This window comes from Macaca fascicularis, chromosome 6 (genome assembly GCF_037993035.2).
Source record: "Macaca fascicularis isolate 582-1 chromosome 6, T2T-MFA8v1.1".
In the NCBI taxonomy this organism is placed as follows: domain Eukaryota; kingdom Metazoa; phylum Chordata; class Mammalia; order Primates; family Cercopithecidae; genus Macaca; species Macaca fascicularis.
The window spans coordinates 184,295,195-184,312,468 of NC_088380.1; the positions used below are offsets into that span (position 1 = coordinate 184,295,195).

General features: G+C 56.9%; 1 protein-coding gene across 13 annotated transcripts; it reads left to right on the top strand.

Moving 5' to 3' along the window:
* The first annotated feature begins 412 nt into the window (after positions 1 to 412).
* Positions 413 to 15,576, top strand: RGS14 (regulator of G protein signaling 14). 13 transcript variants are annotated; one of them, XM_073994828.1, is made up of 15 exons: positions 413 to 640; positions 8,933 to 8,954; positions 9,149 to 9,327; positions 9,674 to 9,766; positions 9,857 to 10,000; positions 10,324 to 10,467; positions 10,616 to 10,724; positions 11,056 to 11,165; positions 11,491 to 11,826; positions 13,596 to 13,672; positions 13,913 to 14,039; positions 14,146 to 14,227; positions 14,331 to 14,377; positions 14,456 to 14,570; positions 14,854 to 15,576. In XM_073994828.1, exons 1-15 carry the CDS (start codon positions 596 to 598, stop codon positions 15,054 to 15,056), a joined length of 1,833 nt encoding a protein of 610 aa, XP_073850929.1. In that variant the 5' UTR covers positions 413 to 595; the 3' UTR covers positions 15,057 to 15,576. The 13 variants fall into 13 exon arrangements, with proteins under 13 accessions (XP_073850929.1, XP_005558698.3, XP_045250522.2 ...); XM_005558641.5 differs by having other exon boundaries at positions 11,623 to 11,826; XM_073994836.1 differs by lacking the exon at positions 413 to 640 and adding an exon at positions 5,803 to 5,871 and having other exon boundaries at positions 11,623 to 11,826.
* The last annotated feature ends 1,698 nt before the right edge of the window (positions 15,577 to 17,274 follow it).

Sequence of the window (17,274 nt, forward strand, 5' to 3'; positions counted from 1 at the left end):
CCACAGCTGAGGGGGAGAGGGCTACTAAGCACATGTTTGTCTGGCACACAGTAGGTATGAGATAAGTGTGTGCCGAGTAAAGTACATGTGTGGATACACAGGTCCCAGTGCACGTGTGTGCATGTCCACAGGAACGCCCCCAGGGTGGACAAAGGTGCCTAGGTATGTTTACTCGTGGTTCTGTGAGCCCAGGCATGAACTTAGAGTTCCCTGCTCCTGGCCAGACCCGGCTGGGCTCCTTGCTGGGCACACGGAAGCCTCTGCCTTGTGTTGGTGCCCATGCGGGATGCTGCCAGGAGTGTGTTGGTGGCATGTGTGTGTTTGTGCATGAACGTGTGTGTGCGCGCGCGTGTGTGTGTAGGAAGAGGCGTTCGCTCTCTTAGACCTTGCTTCTTTCTGTGGTTTGGTTTCTATAGAGACACTTCCTGTGGCAGAGAAAAGAGGTAGTGAGCGGTGTTTCAGGATGTGAGGGCCCGCAGGAGCCGAGTCGGGCTCTCTCTGCCGCCTGCCTGCCACCGTGCAAGCTCTGGCCGGCGCTGCCCACAGTCCCCATGGTGGGCAGCCCCCGCGGCAGGGACCCGTGATCTGCAGCGGCATGCCAGGGAAGCCCAAGCACCTGGGCGTCCCCAACGGGCGCATGGTGAGTGTGGGCTCCGGGCCAGGGCCACGAGGAGGGGGTGGGCACACCCAGGGTGGAGCCCAGGAGGCACACCCGGCAGGGCCAGGCAAGAGCCCACGGGCTGCCAGCAGGCGAGAGAAGTTGGGACAGACAGCAGCAGGTGGTGGGACCTGGTGCTCTTACCCCAGGACCCTTCCAGATGGCCCAGCTGGGAGCCTGGTACAACCCGGAGGCCAGAGCAGAGTGCGCACAGGCTTCTGGTCCAGCCCCCACCACTCTCTCAGCTGCTGCATCTGGGGCTGCATCCCAGGGTCGCAGGGACACCTGATGTGCTCTTGCCCCCTGCCTATCCCCACAGTGGCTCAAGCCCCTACATCCCACTCGGCCTGAGCCCTCCCCTCCTCACCCCCTGCTCCAGGTGCCCAAGGTCAGGTTAGTGGCAGCTCTTGCTGGGTCAGTGTCCTCTAGCCAGAGCTACTCCGGAGGCCTCCTGCCAGAACTAGCATTGTTTGGGCAGCCCGGGATGGGGCAGCAGGGTCAGACCAGGTCGATACAGCTTCTGCCTGTTCTATTCCTGAGCTTCCAGGAAGGGCCGAGCGCTAGGGTCCCCCTGGTTGCAGCTGTCCCACCTCCTAACCCTCTCCCTGGCTGCTTAGCCCCAGATCAGAGCTGCCCTCAGAGGGTCTGGCTCTTCTCATTCATTCGGCAGATGGGGCAAGCTGTGCTGGACCTCCCTTCTCTCCCTAGGGTCCCCCTCACTTGGAAGAGCCCCCCTTAACAAGCTCAGGAAGGCCAGTGTCCTGGCCCACCACCAGGCCCCAGCCTAGTATCATGGGCCAGAGCCAGTGGCTCTAGAGAGACCTAGGTTCCAGTCCTGGTTCTATTCTCTCTTGCTGGAGAGAGGGGTACTCGCCAGCTCTGTTTCCTCATCCATAAAATGAAGAGGTTGGAATGAATTTCAAGGCTTGTTGAGATGATTGAGTGAAATAATGCATATGAGGCGTTTGACCCATTGTGGGGGCTGCATAATTGTCAGCCTAGTGCCCCCTACATTTTCAGCCCCAAGTCAGAGATCTCCTGCCTCACCAAGAAGCTGAGGCACCCCCATCACCACTCTTGCCCCTTAGTTCCCAAGACCTGCCTCTACCTCTTCTTCTTCCAGCATCTCTTTCCCGCCCAGCTCCGGGCTGGCCGACTGGGAGGGAGGCCATCCTTCAAAGGCAGCCCAGCCCCCGTCTCACTGTCCCCAGTACCGACCCCACCATGAAAGTGCAAAAAGAAAACCCACCTCCCTTTCATTCTCACACCACAGGCATAACACTGGGCTCGTCCTTCCCTAGGCATTCAGGCCAGGAAGACAAGGAGGCTAACCCCAGGCCCACCCCGGGAGGGCAACTGGATTGATGCTTCTGGGACAGTGCCTAGGACAGGGCAGCAGAGGGGGCCCAAAGACAGACCCAGCCCCTGCCTCTTCTGTGTCAGCCTGTGACTTATCTACTCAAAAGTCACCCAGAGCAAGGAGGGTGCCCGCAAGGTCTGCCCCCAGTTCCATCAAGCCCACAGACGCCCCGGCTCCTCTCAGAACTGTCACACACAGGTTATCTTTGCCCTTCCTGGGCCTGTTCTGAACTCTCTGTGCCACCTCTTAGAATCCCGAGGGTCACAGATTGGCTGCCTGCTGGTCACTGAGTAGCTTCCCGTGGCTCTGCACAGCTAGGGCAGGAAGGGCTAGACAGGCACTGACATCTGAGGTAGGGATGTGGATGGAAGGGCGCCTGGGGGACAGGTGTGTCTGGTCCCTCCATGAGTTACCTCCCAAGGGAGGCTCAGAGAAGTAAATGCTGTGCCAAGGTCAGCCGGAGAGTAGAGCGTCAGCATCCGAACCCCCATAACTGCCTGGTCCCGGTCCTCCCCCACCTCTCCTCTCTACCATCATTCCCTGCTGTGGAAGCTTCAGTTGTCAGCCTCGCCTCTCTGCCATTCAGCTTGTCAGGCAGTTGCAAGGAAACCTGTCACTTGGAGACATCTCCCAGCCCCCTTCCTAGGGATGTCTTCACACAGCCTCTTTACCACTTCATTTGTTCATGTACTTATTCATTCATTCATTCAACAACCCCTCCTTACTGCCTGCTTGGTGCTGCCACTGCCCCTATCCTAGACACTCCCAACCCAGGCCCATCAGCCCTAGTCCCTGCCCCCTAGTCTGGCAAGGCAAAAAAGACACAGGTGAAAATACCAGGCAGTGGCTCAAGCCTGGAATCCCAGCACTTTTGAAGGCCAATGCAGGAGGATCGCTTGAGCCCAGGAGTTTGAGACCAGCCTGGGCAACATAGTGAGGACCCATCTTCTTTTGAATTAGCTGAGCATGGTGGTGTGCACCTGTAGTCCCAGCTCCTGGGAAACTGAGGTGGGAGGGTCGTTTGACCCCAGGAGGTAAAGGCTGCAGTGAGCTGTGATCATACCACTGCACTACAGTCTGGATGAAAGAGCAAGATCCTGTCAATAAAGAAAAAAAAGAAAGATGGAAGGAAGGAAGGAAAGAAGGAAGGAAGGAGGAAAGGAAGGAAGGAGGGAATGAGGAAGGAAGGAAGGAAGGAAGGAAGGAGGGAGGCACGGTTTCTCACACCTGTAATCCCAGCACTTTCGGAGGCCGAGATGGGCAGATCACGAGGTCAAGAGATTGAGACCATCCTGGCCAATATGGTGAAACCCCATCTCTACTAAAAATACAAAAAATGAGCTGGGCGTGGTGGTGCGTGCCTGTAGTCCCAGCTACTTGGGAGGCTGAGGCAGGAGAATTGCTTGAACCCGGGAGGCAGAGGTTGCAGTGAGCCGAGATCGTGCCACTGCACTCTAGCTTGGCAACAGAGCGAGACTCTGTCAAAAAAAGAAGGAAGGAAGGAAGGAAGGAAGGAAGGAAGGAAGGAAGGAAGGAAGGAAGGAAGGAAGGAAGGAAGGAAGGAAGGGAGGAAGGGGAATAAAATTCAGGGTTAGGCAAGAGCTGCAAGTGAAGAATAGAGACAGCTTGAGGGAACTAACTTCTCCACTAGCTCCATGCACCGTGTTGTAGGAGATGGTCCCTAAAGGGTCTGCAAGCTGGAGGAGGGAGGGCGTGGCATAGGCCTGGCTGTGGGCAAACACAGGGACAGGGCCCTAGGGGAGGCTGGGAGTTAAGCCTGGAGGGGGCAGTTAGCCTGGCCTGGCCTGTCGGAAGGCCTAGTTAGTCTTCCCCTCCTGGCAGGAAGACCCGCAAGGCAAAACCCATGCAACTCTCTCTTTGTCCCTGGCATCCAGCTCAGGGCACCCGAGTTCAGGGTGGCCTTATACAGGGGCAAGGCCAGGGGTCATCTCCATCCGCTGGTTCAAGTTGAAGGGACCAGACACCCAGGTTCTGTGAGGACATCTCCACACAGGGTCTTGCAGCCCCTCAAGCTAGGATGAAATCAGAGGATGGTAGAGGGTGCCCAGCAGAGAAGATCCTCAGTAAATTGGGCCTCTTTCAAGGTCTGATCCCTCTAGAGGGCACAGTTCAAGAGGAATCCCTGGGCAGATCATGCCAGATTAGACTTGCCCACCTGTGCCCCAAGGTCTGAGGCCCTGGGCCTCCAAGCTTCCTTGGTCCACAAAAGGAGGCAACTTGGCTAGAGAGGCCTCAGGCTCCAGAATCAGGCAAACTTGAGTTTTAATCTCAGTTGCACCACATCTCAGCTACATGGCTTCTTCGGGCCTCAGTTTCCTCATCTGTAAAATAGGGGTAATAATGCCTGCCACACAAGATGTAAAGATGGAGTAAGGACGTGAATGTGTGCTGCCACAGGGTGCCTGCCACACAGTCAGAGCTCAGGAAACTGGGGCCTCCCTCTCATCTTAGTATTTGCAGGTGCCAGCAGCTCCTCCAGGACCAAATTCCTAAGAAAAAAATATGACTAGCCGAGGTCCAAGCCTGGGTCTGTGTGTCACTGGCCACCACACCCTTCCTTGCCCTTTCTTCCCCTTTTTCTCCATTCACTCACCACTTCTCCTCAAGCAGGCTGAAGCGGGGGAGGCCAGCGCTGCTCAACACAACTTCCCCAGGCCCCGCAGTGGCAGCTGGGGCAGGCCAGAGCCCCTGCAGGGCATCTGCACCCCTGCACCTCACTCTGCTGTGGGCTGCTGCTCTGATTGTGGCATGCCTGGTGCTTTCACTCATGGGGCCTCATTCAAGCTTCACAGCAGCCTCAGGAAATTGGGAATGCTGAACCTCATGCTACCCAGGGGGAACTGAAGCTCAGAGAAGTTAAGCTGTATTGTTCCCAAATAGCAGAGCTGGATATGGACTCCACCCCCATTCCCACCCATCTCCAGATTTCTGTCCCTACTCAATTTCAGCTCCAGCTATGCTATCAACAACTGTCAGGGCAAGAGAGGCTCAGGATGGAGAGCCACAGGTGGCATTCAGGGGCTGAGAGTCCCTAGTGAAGGGGTGCCAAGGCCAGGGCCCTGATGGCTGCTTGGGAACACGGGGCAAGGAGGGTGCTTCTTGAGGAGGGAGTTCAGATCCGACCTCTCTCACCAACCAGGCCAGCCCTCCAGGGGCCACCAGACTGGCAGGGGAGAGAGGCTGGGACATGGGTGGATAAGCACGTGGTGGGAAGGGGCATTCAAGGGGCCTGGTGTTTGGGGATGACTAATGTCAACGGGCAGAGATCGGGGAGCAATTCCAAGCGAAGAGCAGGAGCAGATATCCAGGCAGAGGCAATGGCAAAGCCAGAAGCAGGGGTGTGGGGAAAATAGGAAAGTTTGGTGAAGTGTAGGGTGGAGGTGAGGGGGAGGGAAATGGGTGAAGCTGAAGGGGTTCATTAGTCAGGCCCAGGCAGGGTTTTAGCCGTAACCTGGCAACTGCAACGTGCCTCCGGGGGCAGGGAGAGGGCCCGGAGTGGCACCGTGGGGAGGGTGGGGCCTGGGGAGGATCTGGGAGCCAGCCCCACTTAACGACATTCAGTAAAGCAGAATATGGAAAATAAACCTGTGAGGGCCAAACAAAATTGGAGTGCTGGCTGGCCCCAGCCCCAGCGCCTATCATCCCAGACTTGGGGTTAGAGGGCAGGACAGAGGTTCAGGGTGTGCGCGAGGAGGGCAGGGCCAGGCAGCCCAGCGGAGGGGGCCGAGTCCGGGTGATTCTCGGGGATCTGGGGGAGGGCGATGACTGCGTCTCCGAGGCTGGGAACGCTGTGGCGGTGCAGCCGGGGGAGGAGGAGCCCGGGCGCAGGCAGGTAGGTGCAGGCTGCAGAGGAACCTTGCGGCCGCGCGGGGAAAGGCTTGGTCCCGTCCTCCCTCGCAGCCCTCTGCCGCCTCGGAGTGGGGACTTTCTCCTGTAGCCGTGGGAAACACCAACTTTCGTTGGGGGATTTGACTTTGCGGGGAAGGCAGAGCGGGGAGCACGCAGACGGGGCCAGGAGGGGCGGGGCCGGAGACGGGGGCGGGGCGTGCTGGGCCCGACGCCCCGCCCAGCGCGCTCTGCACTAACTCGCTGCCCTCGGCTGCAACTTCTTATCCGGGCTCCAGATGGGAAGTGAAGCTCAGGGAGGAGCCGCAAGTTGTAAAACTGGAAAAAGTCAGGGCTGGGTTTTGAATTCGGGTCTGAGAGACCCCCACCAACACCTGTGCTCTTTCCTTCTATGGCGGGAGTGGCAAATTCGAATGTGTAGCGGGGTCAGCATGAATACCGACACAAGAACAACATTAATGGTAACATTCCTTGAACATTTACTACACGCCCAATAGTGTTCTGAGTTCTTTATATATATTTAACTCATTTAATCGCACCAATCCTTCGAAGTCAGGACCGTCATTTGCTTCGTTTTTAGAGAGGAAAAAACTGAGGCACGGAGAGGTTAAGTACCTTGTCCAAAGTCACACAGCACAAATTTGACCTCCCAAATTTGAGCCTGCCTCCCACTGCCTCCACAAGTAGCATAAATGCATTAAATGGGCCCCAGAGGCCTCTGAGGAGACTGTAAGCCCTTTTGGGGAAGGTGGTGGCTGCTCAATGCCAGACAAGGTTGTCCTGCTGGGAAGAAGCTGGAGCATTACAGTCTCATGGAGCAAGTGGAATTTAAAATCTCTTGCTTTTTAAATGTGGAAAACACCTTTAAATAAATAAATAAATAAATAAATAAATAAATAAACAAACTGTGAGGGCCAAGATAATAGTAATATCCCACATATCTGCAGACCAGATCTGGCCCGCAGATGGCCACCCTGTGACCTGAATATTCTCAGGGTGGGAGTAGGAAACAGAGAGGGAGGTTCCATTTAGAAGGGTGGGGGTGGGGGGCTTTCCAGGGGTAGAGATGTTTGCAGGCCTGTTTCCAGTTGGGATGGAAATAAGGGGCTGGTGGTAGGAACTTCTGTGACAGGGCATGGTGAAAATGTAGGAGGTAAGCGGGAAGTAGGAATTGGGGATGACTCAAGCCCTGATGTTGGAAGCCCAGGTGATGGTAAGAAAGATGGGGGCAGGGAAGCTGGTTTGGTACTCTGTTTTGATGGAGGCAGAGGGAGCTTCCATTTGGGAGCTTGAGGGCTTGTGGGACATTTGGGGGAAGATGTTACTAGGAAGTTGGTTATGTGTGTCTGGAGCTGCGGATTTGTGGATGGGACAAAGTGCCCGGGACAGAACCAGGGAGGGGTTGAGGCCACATTGCATGAGTGGGAGATAGTGGGGAAGCTGGAGGAGCTGCTAGGAAGGTAAAAAGAGAAACAAGAGAAACCACCGCAAGAGTCATTTTGAGAGGAGAGTTTTTCTGTTTCACTAATGATTGGGATTCCCAGAGAAACCAGAGTTGTGCATTGGGGGCAAGGATGGAGTTAGCTACTGCAGCAGTGCTACTAACAGAGTAGTCCCTGAACCAGCAGCATCAGCATCTCCTGGGAGCTTGGCAGAAATGGACAGCCTCAGGCCCCATCTTGGACCTACTGAACCTGAATCTTCAGAGGTGGGGTCCTCCCACTCTGCCCTGAAGTTTGAGAACCACTGCTCTATATTATAGAACAGCATCCTGTGCCCTCCCAAGGTGGGATGGGACCTGTGGTAGACCCTGGGCCCAATAGGAAACACTTGCAATAAGAAGATCACTGGCTGCAGAAACACCTCTCCTTCCTCGAAGACAGCACTTGTTTATACAGCCCACATCACATGCTGGCCCCTGTTCTAGATGCTGTGGATATATTTTTATTTGATTTTCTTTTTTTTTTTTTTTTTTTTTGAGACGGAGTCTCGCTCTGTTGCCCAGGCTGGAGTGCAGTGGCCGGATCTCAGCTCACTGCAAGCTCCGCCTCCCGGGTTTACGCCATTCTCCTGCCTCAGCCTCCCGAGTAGCTGGGACTACAGGCGCCCGCCACCTCACCCGGCTATTTTTTTGTATTTTTTAGTAGAGACGGGGTTTCACCATGTTAGCCAGGATGGTCTCGATCTCCTGACCTTGTGATCCGCCCGTCTCGGCCTCCCAAAGTGCTGGGATTACAGGCTTGAGCCACCGTGCCCGGCCTTTGATTTTCTTTTATTGAGATGGAGTTTTGCTCTTGTCGCCCAGGCTGGAGGGCAATGACTCAATCTCGGCTCACTGCAACCTCTGCCTCCTGGGTTCAAGCTATTCTCCTGCCTCAGCCTCCCGAGTAGTTGGGATTACAGGCGTCTGCAACCGCGCCCAGCTAATCTTTTTTTTTTTTTTTTTTTTTTTTTTTTTTGTATTTTTAGTATAGACTGTGTTTCACCATGTTGGCCAGGCCAGTCTCGAACTCCTGACCTCAGGTGATCCACCCATCTCGGCCTCCCAAAGTCCTAGGATTACAGGCGTGAGCCACCGTGCCCGGCCAATGCTGTGAATATATTAAACTGACTTGATCTTCATATCAAGATAGAGGCAAATGGTTTGCCTCCATTTGTAAATAGGCATTATCTCCTATTTACAGATTACAGATGGAGGCAAACAAGTTAACTAACTTGCCCAAAGTTACACAGCTAGTAAGTGCCAGAGACTAAAGTCTGTTCCTACCCACCATGCTATGCACACCTGGCTCACCCAGCAGGGGTTGGGGGAGGAGGGAACCAGGGGCTGCTGGAAGGTACCTGGCATAAGTCCCAGTACTTAGTGGTTGGCACAGGATGGAAAGGGAGCCAGGGGCAGCCTGAGCAAAAGCCTGACCAAGTAGAACCTGCCTGGGGATGCCCAGGTAGAGGAGAACACAATTCCACCTCCTGGGAATTGGGCCCAGAACTATCCCCTGGGAATCCTCAATGGGCTCCTCTGACTTCCTCTGTTGGGTCTCTCATAGGTTCTGGCTGTGTCAGATGGAGGTAAGTGACGGAATGTGTGGAGGAGGACTGGCTGAGTGGGAGGGAGGAGGGAGGTGGAGATGGGTGGGACACCCCTGCCACCTGCTATCTTTCCAGGGAACATGCCTGCAGAGTGGATGCTTGGGGGAGGGTGGGTTGTGCCAGGGGCTGGGGAAGGCAGCAAGGCTCACCCCGACTTGTCCATCCCCCTGCAGAGCTGAGCAGCACGACGGGGCCCCAGGGCCAGGGCGAGGGCCGCGGCAGCTCCCTCAGCATCCACAGCCTCCCCAGTGGTCCTAGCAGCCCCTTCCCAACCGAGGAGCAGCCTGTGGCCAGCTGGGCCCTGTCCTTCGAGCGGCTGCTGCAGGACCCGCTGGGCCTGGCTTACTTCACTGTAAGCCTGGGGTGGGGAAAGGGAAGGGGGGACACGGGACAGGGCAGGGCGTGGATGGAGCTTCAGGCTGGCCAGAGTGGGGTCCTCTGTCAGCTCCCTCATCTAGCCTTCCTGCAGCACCCTCTTCCTCTTCTCCCGGATGGGAACTTTTCTTCCTTCTCCCTGTCCTTGTCTCCGTCTCTCATTTTCTCTCCCTGCCTTCAGATCTGGCTCCATCTGTCTGGCTGGCCTTCCCCGTCTGGCTTGGTCTCTTGGCCCTGTCCCTGTCCCAGTCTCTTTGATCACATCCCCGTTTGGTTTCTGTGTCACTGAGTCTCTGCCTGCCTCCCCCTCCTTCCCCTCCCAGGAGTTCCTGAAGAAGGAGTTCAGCGCGGAAAACGTGACTTTCTGGAAGGCCTGCGAGCGCTTCCAACAGATCCCGGCCAGCGATACCCAGCAGGTGGGAGAAGGGGGAGCTGGGGCCGAGGGCTGGGGAGAGGGGAAATGGGCCATGCTCCCTGACCAACTCCTCCTGCCCCTCCTCCTTCAGCTAGCTCAGGAGGCCCGCAACATCTACCAGGAGTTCCTGTCCAGCCAGGCGCTGAGCCCAGTGAACATCGACCGTCAGGCCTGGCTTGGCGAGGAGGTGCTGGCCGAGCCCCGGCCGGACATGTTTCGGGCACAGCAGCTTCAGGTGGGCGATCCCGGGTGGATTGGCCTTGAAAGGGAGACAAAAGGCGCAGGGGCGGGGTCGGACCCTGGCGGGGAGCCTGAACTACAAAGCGGAAGGGGCAAATTTGGAGGCGGAGCAGAGCCAAATTCCGGGGCAGGCGGGGCGGAGCTCAGAGGGCGGTATCAGAGGCACCCGGGAAGGACAGTTAGAGGCGGAGCCTAGCTGAGGTCCGGGCAGGGCCTGGACCCTGGGGGTGGGTATAGGGACTGACGTCGGGGTGGGGCTCGGGCAGCCCAGCGCCCCCACCCCAGCCCCGGCTCACCTGTCCCGGGTTCGACCCGCAGATCTTCAACTTGATGAAGTTCGACAGCTATGCGCGCTTCGTCAAGTCCCCGCTGTACCGCGAGTGCCTGCTAGCCGAGGCCGAGGGGCGCCCTCTGCGGGAACCTGGCTCCTCGCGCCTCGGCAGCCCTGACGCCACTAGGAAGGTGCGGACGAGGGACTGGGCGAGGCAGGGGGTCCTGCGGATCGCGTGCAAGAGGGGACGCCCCCGGGTGCAGATCTGCGGGTATGTGCCCACGGTCTGCATGCGGGCTGGGGCCCAGCCCGGTGCCAGCGCCTCCCCTGTACCCACAGAAGCCGAAGCTGAAGCCCGGGAAGTCGCTGCCGCTGGGTGTGGAAGAGTTGGGGCAGCCACCCGTTGAGGGTCCTGGGGGCCGCCCTCTCCGCAAGTCCTTCCGCAGGGGTGAGGGCAGGAGCGAGCAACAGAGATGGGGGGAAGGCGGGAGTTTGGGCAAGTTTGGGGAGTACCCGCTTCCTCCTACGTGGGCCACAGTCTGTAAGTCTGTGAAGATTGAGACGCAGGTCCCAGTGACCACCACACTCCCCTGGGTGGTTTGGGTCCTGGGCTAGACCACAGACGTTTGGAAATCTCCAACGGTGGTGTTGCTCCCAGGGATTTACACCTGGGCCCCTGCAGGATGACTCCAAACAAGGCCCACCAGTTGGGGAGAGGCTTCCGCAGAGGATGGGTGAGGGCGGGGGGCTGTTCGCGTCCATCGCTCCCTCTTCCCTAGAGCTGGGCGGGACTGCAAACGCCGCCTTGCGCCGAGAGTCTCAGGGCTCCCTCAACTCCTCCGCTAGCCTGGACCTTGGCTTCCTAGCGTTCGTCAGCAGCAAATCTGAGGTGAGTCGACTGTTGAGGAAGACAAGATGCTCTATGGGCTAGGGTCACTACTCAGGCCTGTTTACGTGGTAGCCCTCATTCCAAGTTGCTGTCCTTACTGCATCTCCCAGCTTGCTCTGCATGGCCAACCCTTCAGCCTCCTTACTTTTCTCCCATCCTCACTATATCAGTCCCCATATATGTCATGGGTGCACATCCTCTGTCGGCAGATGTGTGCACATGTGCAGCACCCAGGTGTGTATACACAGCAGGTGTGTGGGAATCAGCAGGTGGACCCGTCTCTAGGTGCCCATAAGCCTGGGTGTGCATACATGTGTTCCTGCAGGAGGATATATCTTTGCGTGCCTTGGGAGTGCGTGTCATGCTTGAGCCCCAGCAAGCTTACCTGCCTCTGTGTGCCTGTCTGCATGCCCTTGCATGTGTACACGTAATCTCCCCCGCTCCTGCCCTGAATCAGAGCCACCGGAAAAGCCTTGGGAGCACCGAGGGTGAAAGTGAAAGCCGGCCAGGGAAGTACTGCTGTGTGTACCTGCCTGACGGCACAGCCTCCTTGGCCCTGGCCAGACCTGGCCTCACCATCCGAGATATGCTGGCAGGGATCTGTGAGAAACGAGGCCTCTCTCTACCTGACATCAAGGTCTACCTGGTGGGCAATGAACAGGTGGGAACTTGACCTAGCTCCAACTCTAACCTCCTTCCTGATCCTGACCCCAACTCCATTTCTGTCTCAGATCAGTCATGGCTCCAACCTCAACTCAATTTCTAATCCCCTGGACTAACCCTAATTTCAACCCCATTTCCTATCATCACCCCCTTCCTAACTTCAGCCTCTACCCACAATCCCACTCCTGTACCCACACCCAACTCCAAAGCAACCTCCACACCAACTTTCACTCACTCAGACATCCACCCGCCCCCACCTCACGCCCTTCCAGGTTTCCAGCTTCATCTATCATCCTACCATGGTGATCTTAGGGAGGTAAAACTAGGGAGAACCACTGTTGGAGCTGGGGTTTGTCCCTTATCATTCCCAGAGTCCAGACTCCCATCCCCAGAGACCCATCCTGGCAATGGCCATCCATGGGGTGCCCTCACCTCCTTAGCCTCTAGGGGCACCCGACTGCACCTAACCCATGAACTTTTTCCTTTAGGTGCAAACTAGCTTAAACTTTAAAGAAGACGTAGGGGAAAACTGGCTTTAAAGGAAACCATTCAGTCAAGGGAATCTCAAGGAAGAATGTTGCCTTCCAGGGGGCCGTCAGGATTTCATTTACCTAGTAGACAAGTCCTAAGGTCCTGCCAGGTGTGTGGGGGAGAGGAACCCAGATCTGGGGCTGTCCTCCTGGCCCACAGGCTGGAAGTAAGCCAAGCAGGGAGTGATCAGGGAGGAAGAGTGAAAACGCCAGAGAAGGTCTCTTGGGAGAAGGTAGGCGTTTCTGGCTGATGTCCGGAAGGCTTCATGGAAGAAGCAGCAGTCGATGTGGATGGGGAGGAGTTTGCCTGGCACAGCTGTGGGGGAGGATATTCCAGGCAGAGGGAACAGCTTAGGCAAAGGCCTTCAGGCAGGTACTTGCAGGGCACATTCGGGGGCCTGGAGTGCAAGGGCGTGAGGGCAGGAGTGGGAGGTGTGCTGCCCACTCTTCTCAGGCCGCCAGGGCGGCTGCCAGAAGCCCAGATGGGCTTTCATACGTGCTAAATATAACTTCCTCACCCACACTCCACCTGCTCCTGCAGCACAGCACAGGCCTACTGCCTGGGAGATGCTGCCCCCAACCCCACATCAGTCTGGAGCAGGCAGTGGGGCCTCTGAGGGTGTCATCACGAGAGTTACTGTTTATGTACCTACTGTGTGCCAGGCATTGTGCCAGATGCTTCACATCCTCTGGTTTCACAGCAGTTTTGGGGGTGGGCCCTTTTTGAATGAGGAAACAAGAAGTGTCCTTAGTAGCGGGGAATGGAAAGAAGTGGACAAATGTCAAAAATGGGACCAGGCCAGGGTGGTTGACCAAAGGTGGGTGGTGAGGGAGGAAATGCTTCCAGTCGGTCTGGTTGGATTTCACACACCTGAGGGACAGGGGGCAGCGGTCCTGGAGGCAGAGCCTGTCCTGGCACAGAAAGAGTAGGCCAGGGATCTGGGACCGAGGCCTGCCACTTATGATTTCATGCCAGCAGATACGTTTCTCATAATTTCTGTCTTTTCCCAAGAATGTCCAGCATTCTTGCCACTTTTCTCCCAGGCCTTGGCTTTCCTGGGCTTGGACTCCAGCTTGGTACCTTAACCCGTTTGCTCCCCTACAGCTCTTCCACCCTCCATCCCTCCCTCTAGGAAGCCCCAGTGGTGGCCATGGGAGGGCGTGAAGTTGTTCTTAGACCCACAGGGATGGCTGGGGGTTGGGGGAGGGACTCTTAGACCCTGCCTGGCATCCACAGAAGGCCCTGGTCCTGGATCAGGACTGCACCGTGCTGGCAGATCAGGAAGTGCGGCTGGAAAACAGGATCACCTTCGAGTGAGTGTTCTGCCCCCAAGTCTGGGTCCCAGGTCCTGACGCTCCCTTCAGGCTCTGTTCTGGCTACCTGGCTCTCCAGGCCCCGCCCCTCATGTTAGCCGCGCCCCCGAGACAAACCCCGTCCCCTACAAGCCAGTCCCACCTTCTGCAGTTCAGGCTCCACCCCTTCGCGTTTGTACTGGGAAGGGTTTGGCTGGGGGCCGGCCCTCCGGCCGTCTGCTGCCCGAGGGTTCCGCGCAGGCTGGAGCTGACGGCACTGGATCGCGTGGTACGAATCTCAGCCAAGCCCACCAAGCGGCTGCAGGAGGCGCTGCAACCTATTCTGGAGAAGCACGGCTTGAGCCCGCTACAGGTGGTGCTGCACCGGGTGAGCTGCGGGCCGCGGGGCGAGGAGAGGCGGGGCCGGGAGGGGCGGGGCCGGGGCCGGGGCCAGGCGGAGGCCTATACCGCGGGCTGCTGACATCTCCCCGCAGCCAGGCGAGAAGGAGCCTCTGGATCTGGGAAAGCTAGTGAGCTCAGTGGCGGCCCAGAGACTGGTTTTGGACACTTTTCCAGGTAGGGGACATTGGCCTTGGGGCTTGATCTGGAACGACTGTGGCCCAGGAGGAAGGGGGCCCGGGTGGGAGGCAAACACTAACTGTGGCACTGTCTGCCGCAGGTGTGAAGATCTCCAAAGCCCGTGACAAATCTCCCTGCCGCAGCCAGGTGAGCGAAAGGCGGGTGGCCTCTTCCACCCTCTACTTCTCCCCTCCCGATTTTGACTCTGACCCCACATTCTCGCAGGGCTGTCCACCTAGAACACAGGACAAGGCCACCCATCCCCCTCCAGCGTCTCCCAGTTCTCTGGTGAAGGCGCCCAGTAGTGCCACTGGAAAGCGGCAGACCTGTGACATCGAAGGTACATGGTGGATGAGCTGAGGATTAGAGGGACTAGGGCAGTGGGGTTGGGGACCATTCAGGGTGGCATCAGAGAGCCTTGGGCTAAGGCAGAGGGCTGGGTGCCATTGGGCATGGAACAGGAAGGGTGAGGGTTGGGGGGTCAAAGGGGCTGGAACAGGGGGCCACAGGCCATTGGTGCTGGGGCCAGGGAGGCTGTGGCCACAGTAAGGCAGCGAGACTGTTGTGGGCTAGCATATAGGCAAGTCTGCTGGGGGGACCCTCATGCTGTGGCTTGCCTCCAGGCCTGGTGGAGCTGCTGAACAGGGTGCAGAGCAGCGGGGCCCACGACCAGAGGGGTCTTCTGAGGAAAGAGGACCTGATACTTCCAGAATTTCTGCAGCTGCCTACCCAAGGGCCCAGCTCCCGGGAGACCCCACCACAGACTGAATCAGCAGCCCAACCCATCGGGGGATCCTTGAACTCCACCACCGACTCAGCCCTCTGACAGCTACCCAACAGTCCAGGACAGCTGCATGGCACCCGGCGGGCCGAGCATGCCACGGGTCCGCTCTGCATGCCCTGTCTGTGCCATGAGTGTCCCTGGCCCCTTCCTGCCATGGGCAGGCCCGCAGGAAGAGCCGGTAGGGGTGGAAAGGGGACTCAGATGAGACACACCCCACAGCCACCACCGCCTTGTCCCACAACAAGCTCACCCCCAGCCCCTTGCAGCCAGGCCACAGTGGGGGAGGTGAGTCTAGCCCCTTGGAACAGGCTTGCCCAACACGGAGGGATGGCGTTGGCAGTGCCAGCCTCCCCAGCCTGTGCCAAGTTTCAACAGGGGCAGGAGGAGGGGCCGGCCCCTCCTCAGGGAGCTGGTATGAGTAAGGCCTGAGGGTGCAGGCAGGCAGCCCTGTACCCCACCCACATAGACTATGCTGTACATACAGATTTTGCAGTAGGCTTGGGGCAGCTGGGTTTGTCCTTGATGTATGATACTGTTATTATAATAATTATTATTATTCTGCCATGAGTTGTCTTCCTTGTGTGCCAGACTGTCCTGTGGCTTCCCCCACCATCAAAACACACTGCTTCTGTCACCAAGGTCAGTGCCAGGAAACTCTTGGGGACCTCAGGATGTGCCTCCTGACTTCCTGTTTTCAGAACCTCTCTTCCTGACTGCACAGTATATGGGGTGGTGTGTGAATATCTTACAGTTTTGTTTTTCTAAAAAAAAGAATACGGGAACTGGGTGAGGTGGCTCACACCTGTAATTCCAGCACTTTGGGAGACCAAGGCGGGAGGGGGTGGATCGCTTGAGCTCAGGAGTTCGACACCAGCCTGGGCAACATGTCAAAACTCTGTCTCTACCAAAAATACAAAAAATTACCTGAGTGTGGTGGTGCATGCCTGTGGTCCCAGCTACCCGGGAGACAGGTGGGAGAGGATCGCTTGAGCCCGGGAGGCAGAAGTTGCAGTGAGCTGAGATTGTGCCACCGCACTCCAGCCTGGGTGACAGAGTGAGACTCTGTCATGGTGTGGAGGTGAGAGAAAGGGCGGGGAGAGGTGTGGGGGTGAAGAACCCTGTGGGGAGCTGTGCCTCTCTATCATGGTGCTGTGGTACTGAGGTCTCTGTGGATCTGAGTACATCATTCTGGTCACCGTTCTCTGCTTCTATTGGGGACCAAGTGTCTCTGCACAAAGGATTGGGGAATCCCTTGGTGCACCAAAGGTCTACAAGGGGGACACTGATTGTTGTAGCAGGGGCGGGTTCTCACTCTTACCTGCTTTAGCTGGGTGGTCTGGCTGGAAGCCCAAACCCCTCACAGTGGGAGGCAAGAAGGACCTCCCAGAAGGAGGGCCCCAGACTGCGGGAAGAGAAGCCAGATTGGGTTCTAGCCTAGAGAGGTAAGTGCTGCAACAGAGGAAGCCAGGGGGTGTAGGGACCAGGAGAAGGCCCCTAAGAGGGTGGTGGGGTCTCCTGACTGCCTCAAACAGGGCACATTGGCTTCCCTATTGGAATCTTTGCACTCGCTGTCTCCTCTGCCAGGAACTCCCCTTACCTGCCCCACACTTAGTCAACTGGCTCCTCTTTCTCCTTGAAATCTGTGGGATTTTCCAGCCCTGTCCCCCTATGGGAGCTTCAGCCCTCTGCCCCCTCAACCCATTTTGTTTGGCTGGCTTAACCAGATCCCTGGCAAGCCTGGCTAATCAGAATACTCCATTCTACTGGCCAATCAGGGTACTCCATCCCATTGGCCAATCAGAGTACTCCATTCCACTAGCCAATCATAGTAGTACATTTCCCTGGCCAGAATTTGGTTCAAACATAGTCCTCTGACCTCAGGCGTTCCAATCAGAGTCCCAGTCCTGCTCATTTTCTACCATCTCCTGGGGTTTGTAGAAAGGACCCTTAGGAAGCGAACCTGCACGTGAATGCAGCCAACACTGGAAAGCAAGACTAAAAGATGGAAGAAGATTCCTGATGAAATCCAGCCATATCTGAAATAAAACACTCCGTGCTTTTCTCCTTGTGCAAGCCAATAAATCCTTTTCGTGTGTGTGCTTGTTACTGTGAGAGCTTTTTAAGACCTGCAACCACAAAAGTCCTGCCTCATTGAAGAGCTCTGCTTAAACACCTCAGAAGATCCTGCTCTAGTCACCCAGTATAACCAGGGAAGCGCTCCCTGACTGTTCTCTATCATTCTAGTCAGTTTTCTAAATTC

Bases quoted from the DNA above. Each gene is read 5' to 3' on its own strand.
- RGS14 (XM_073994828.1), top strand. From the start codon at position 596: ATGCCAGGGAAGCCCAAGCACCTGGGCGTCCCCAACGGGCGCATG. The intron at 11,827-13,595 runs GTGGGAACTTGA...TGGCATCCACAG, and splicing joins ACCTGGTGGGCAATGAACAG to AAGGCCCTGGTCCTGGATCA. The intron at 13,673-13,912 runs GTGAGTGTTCTG...GGTTCCGCGCAG, and splicing joins GAAAACAGGATCACCTTCGA to GCTGGAGCTGACGGCACTGG.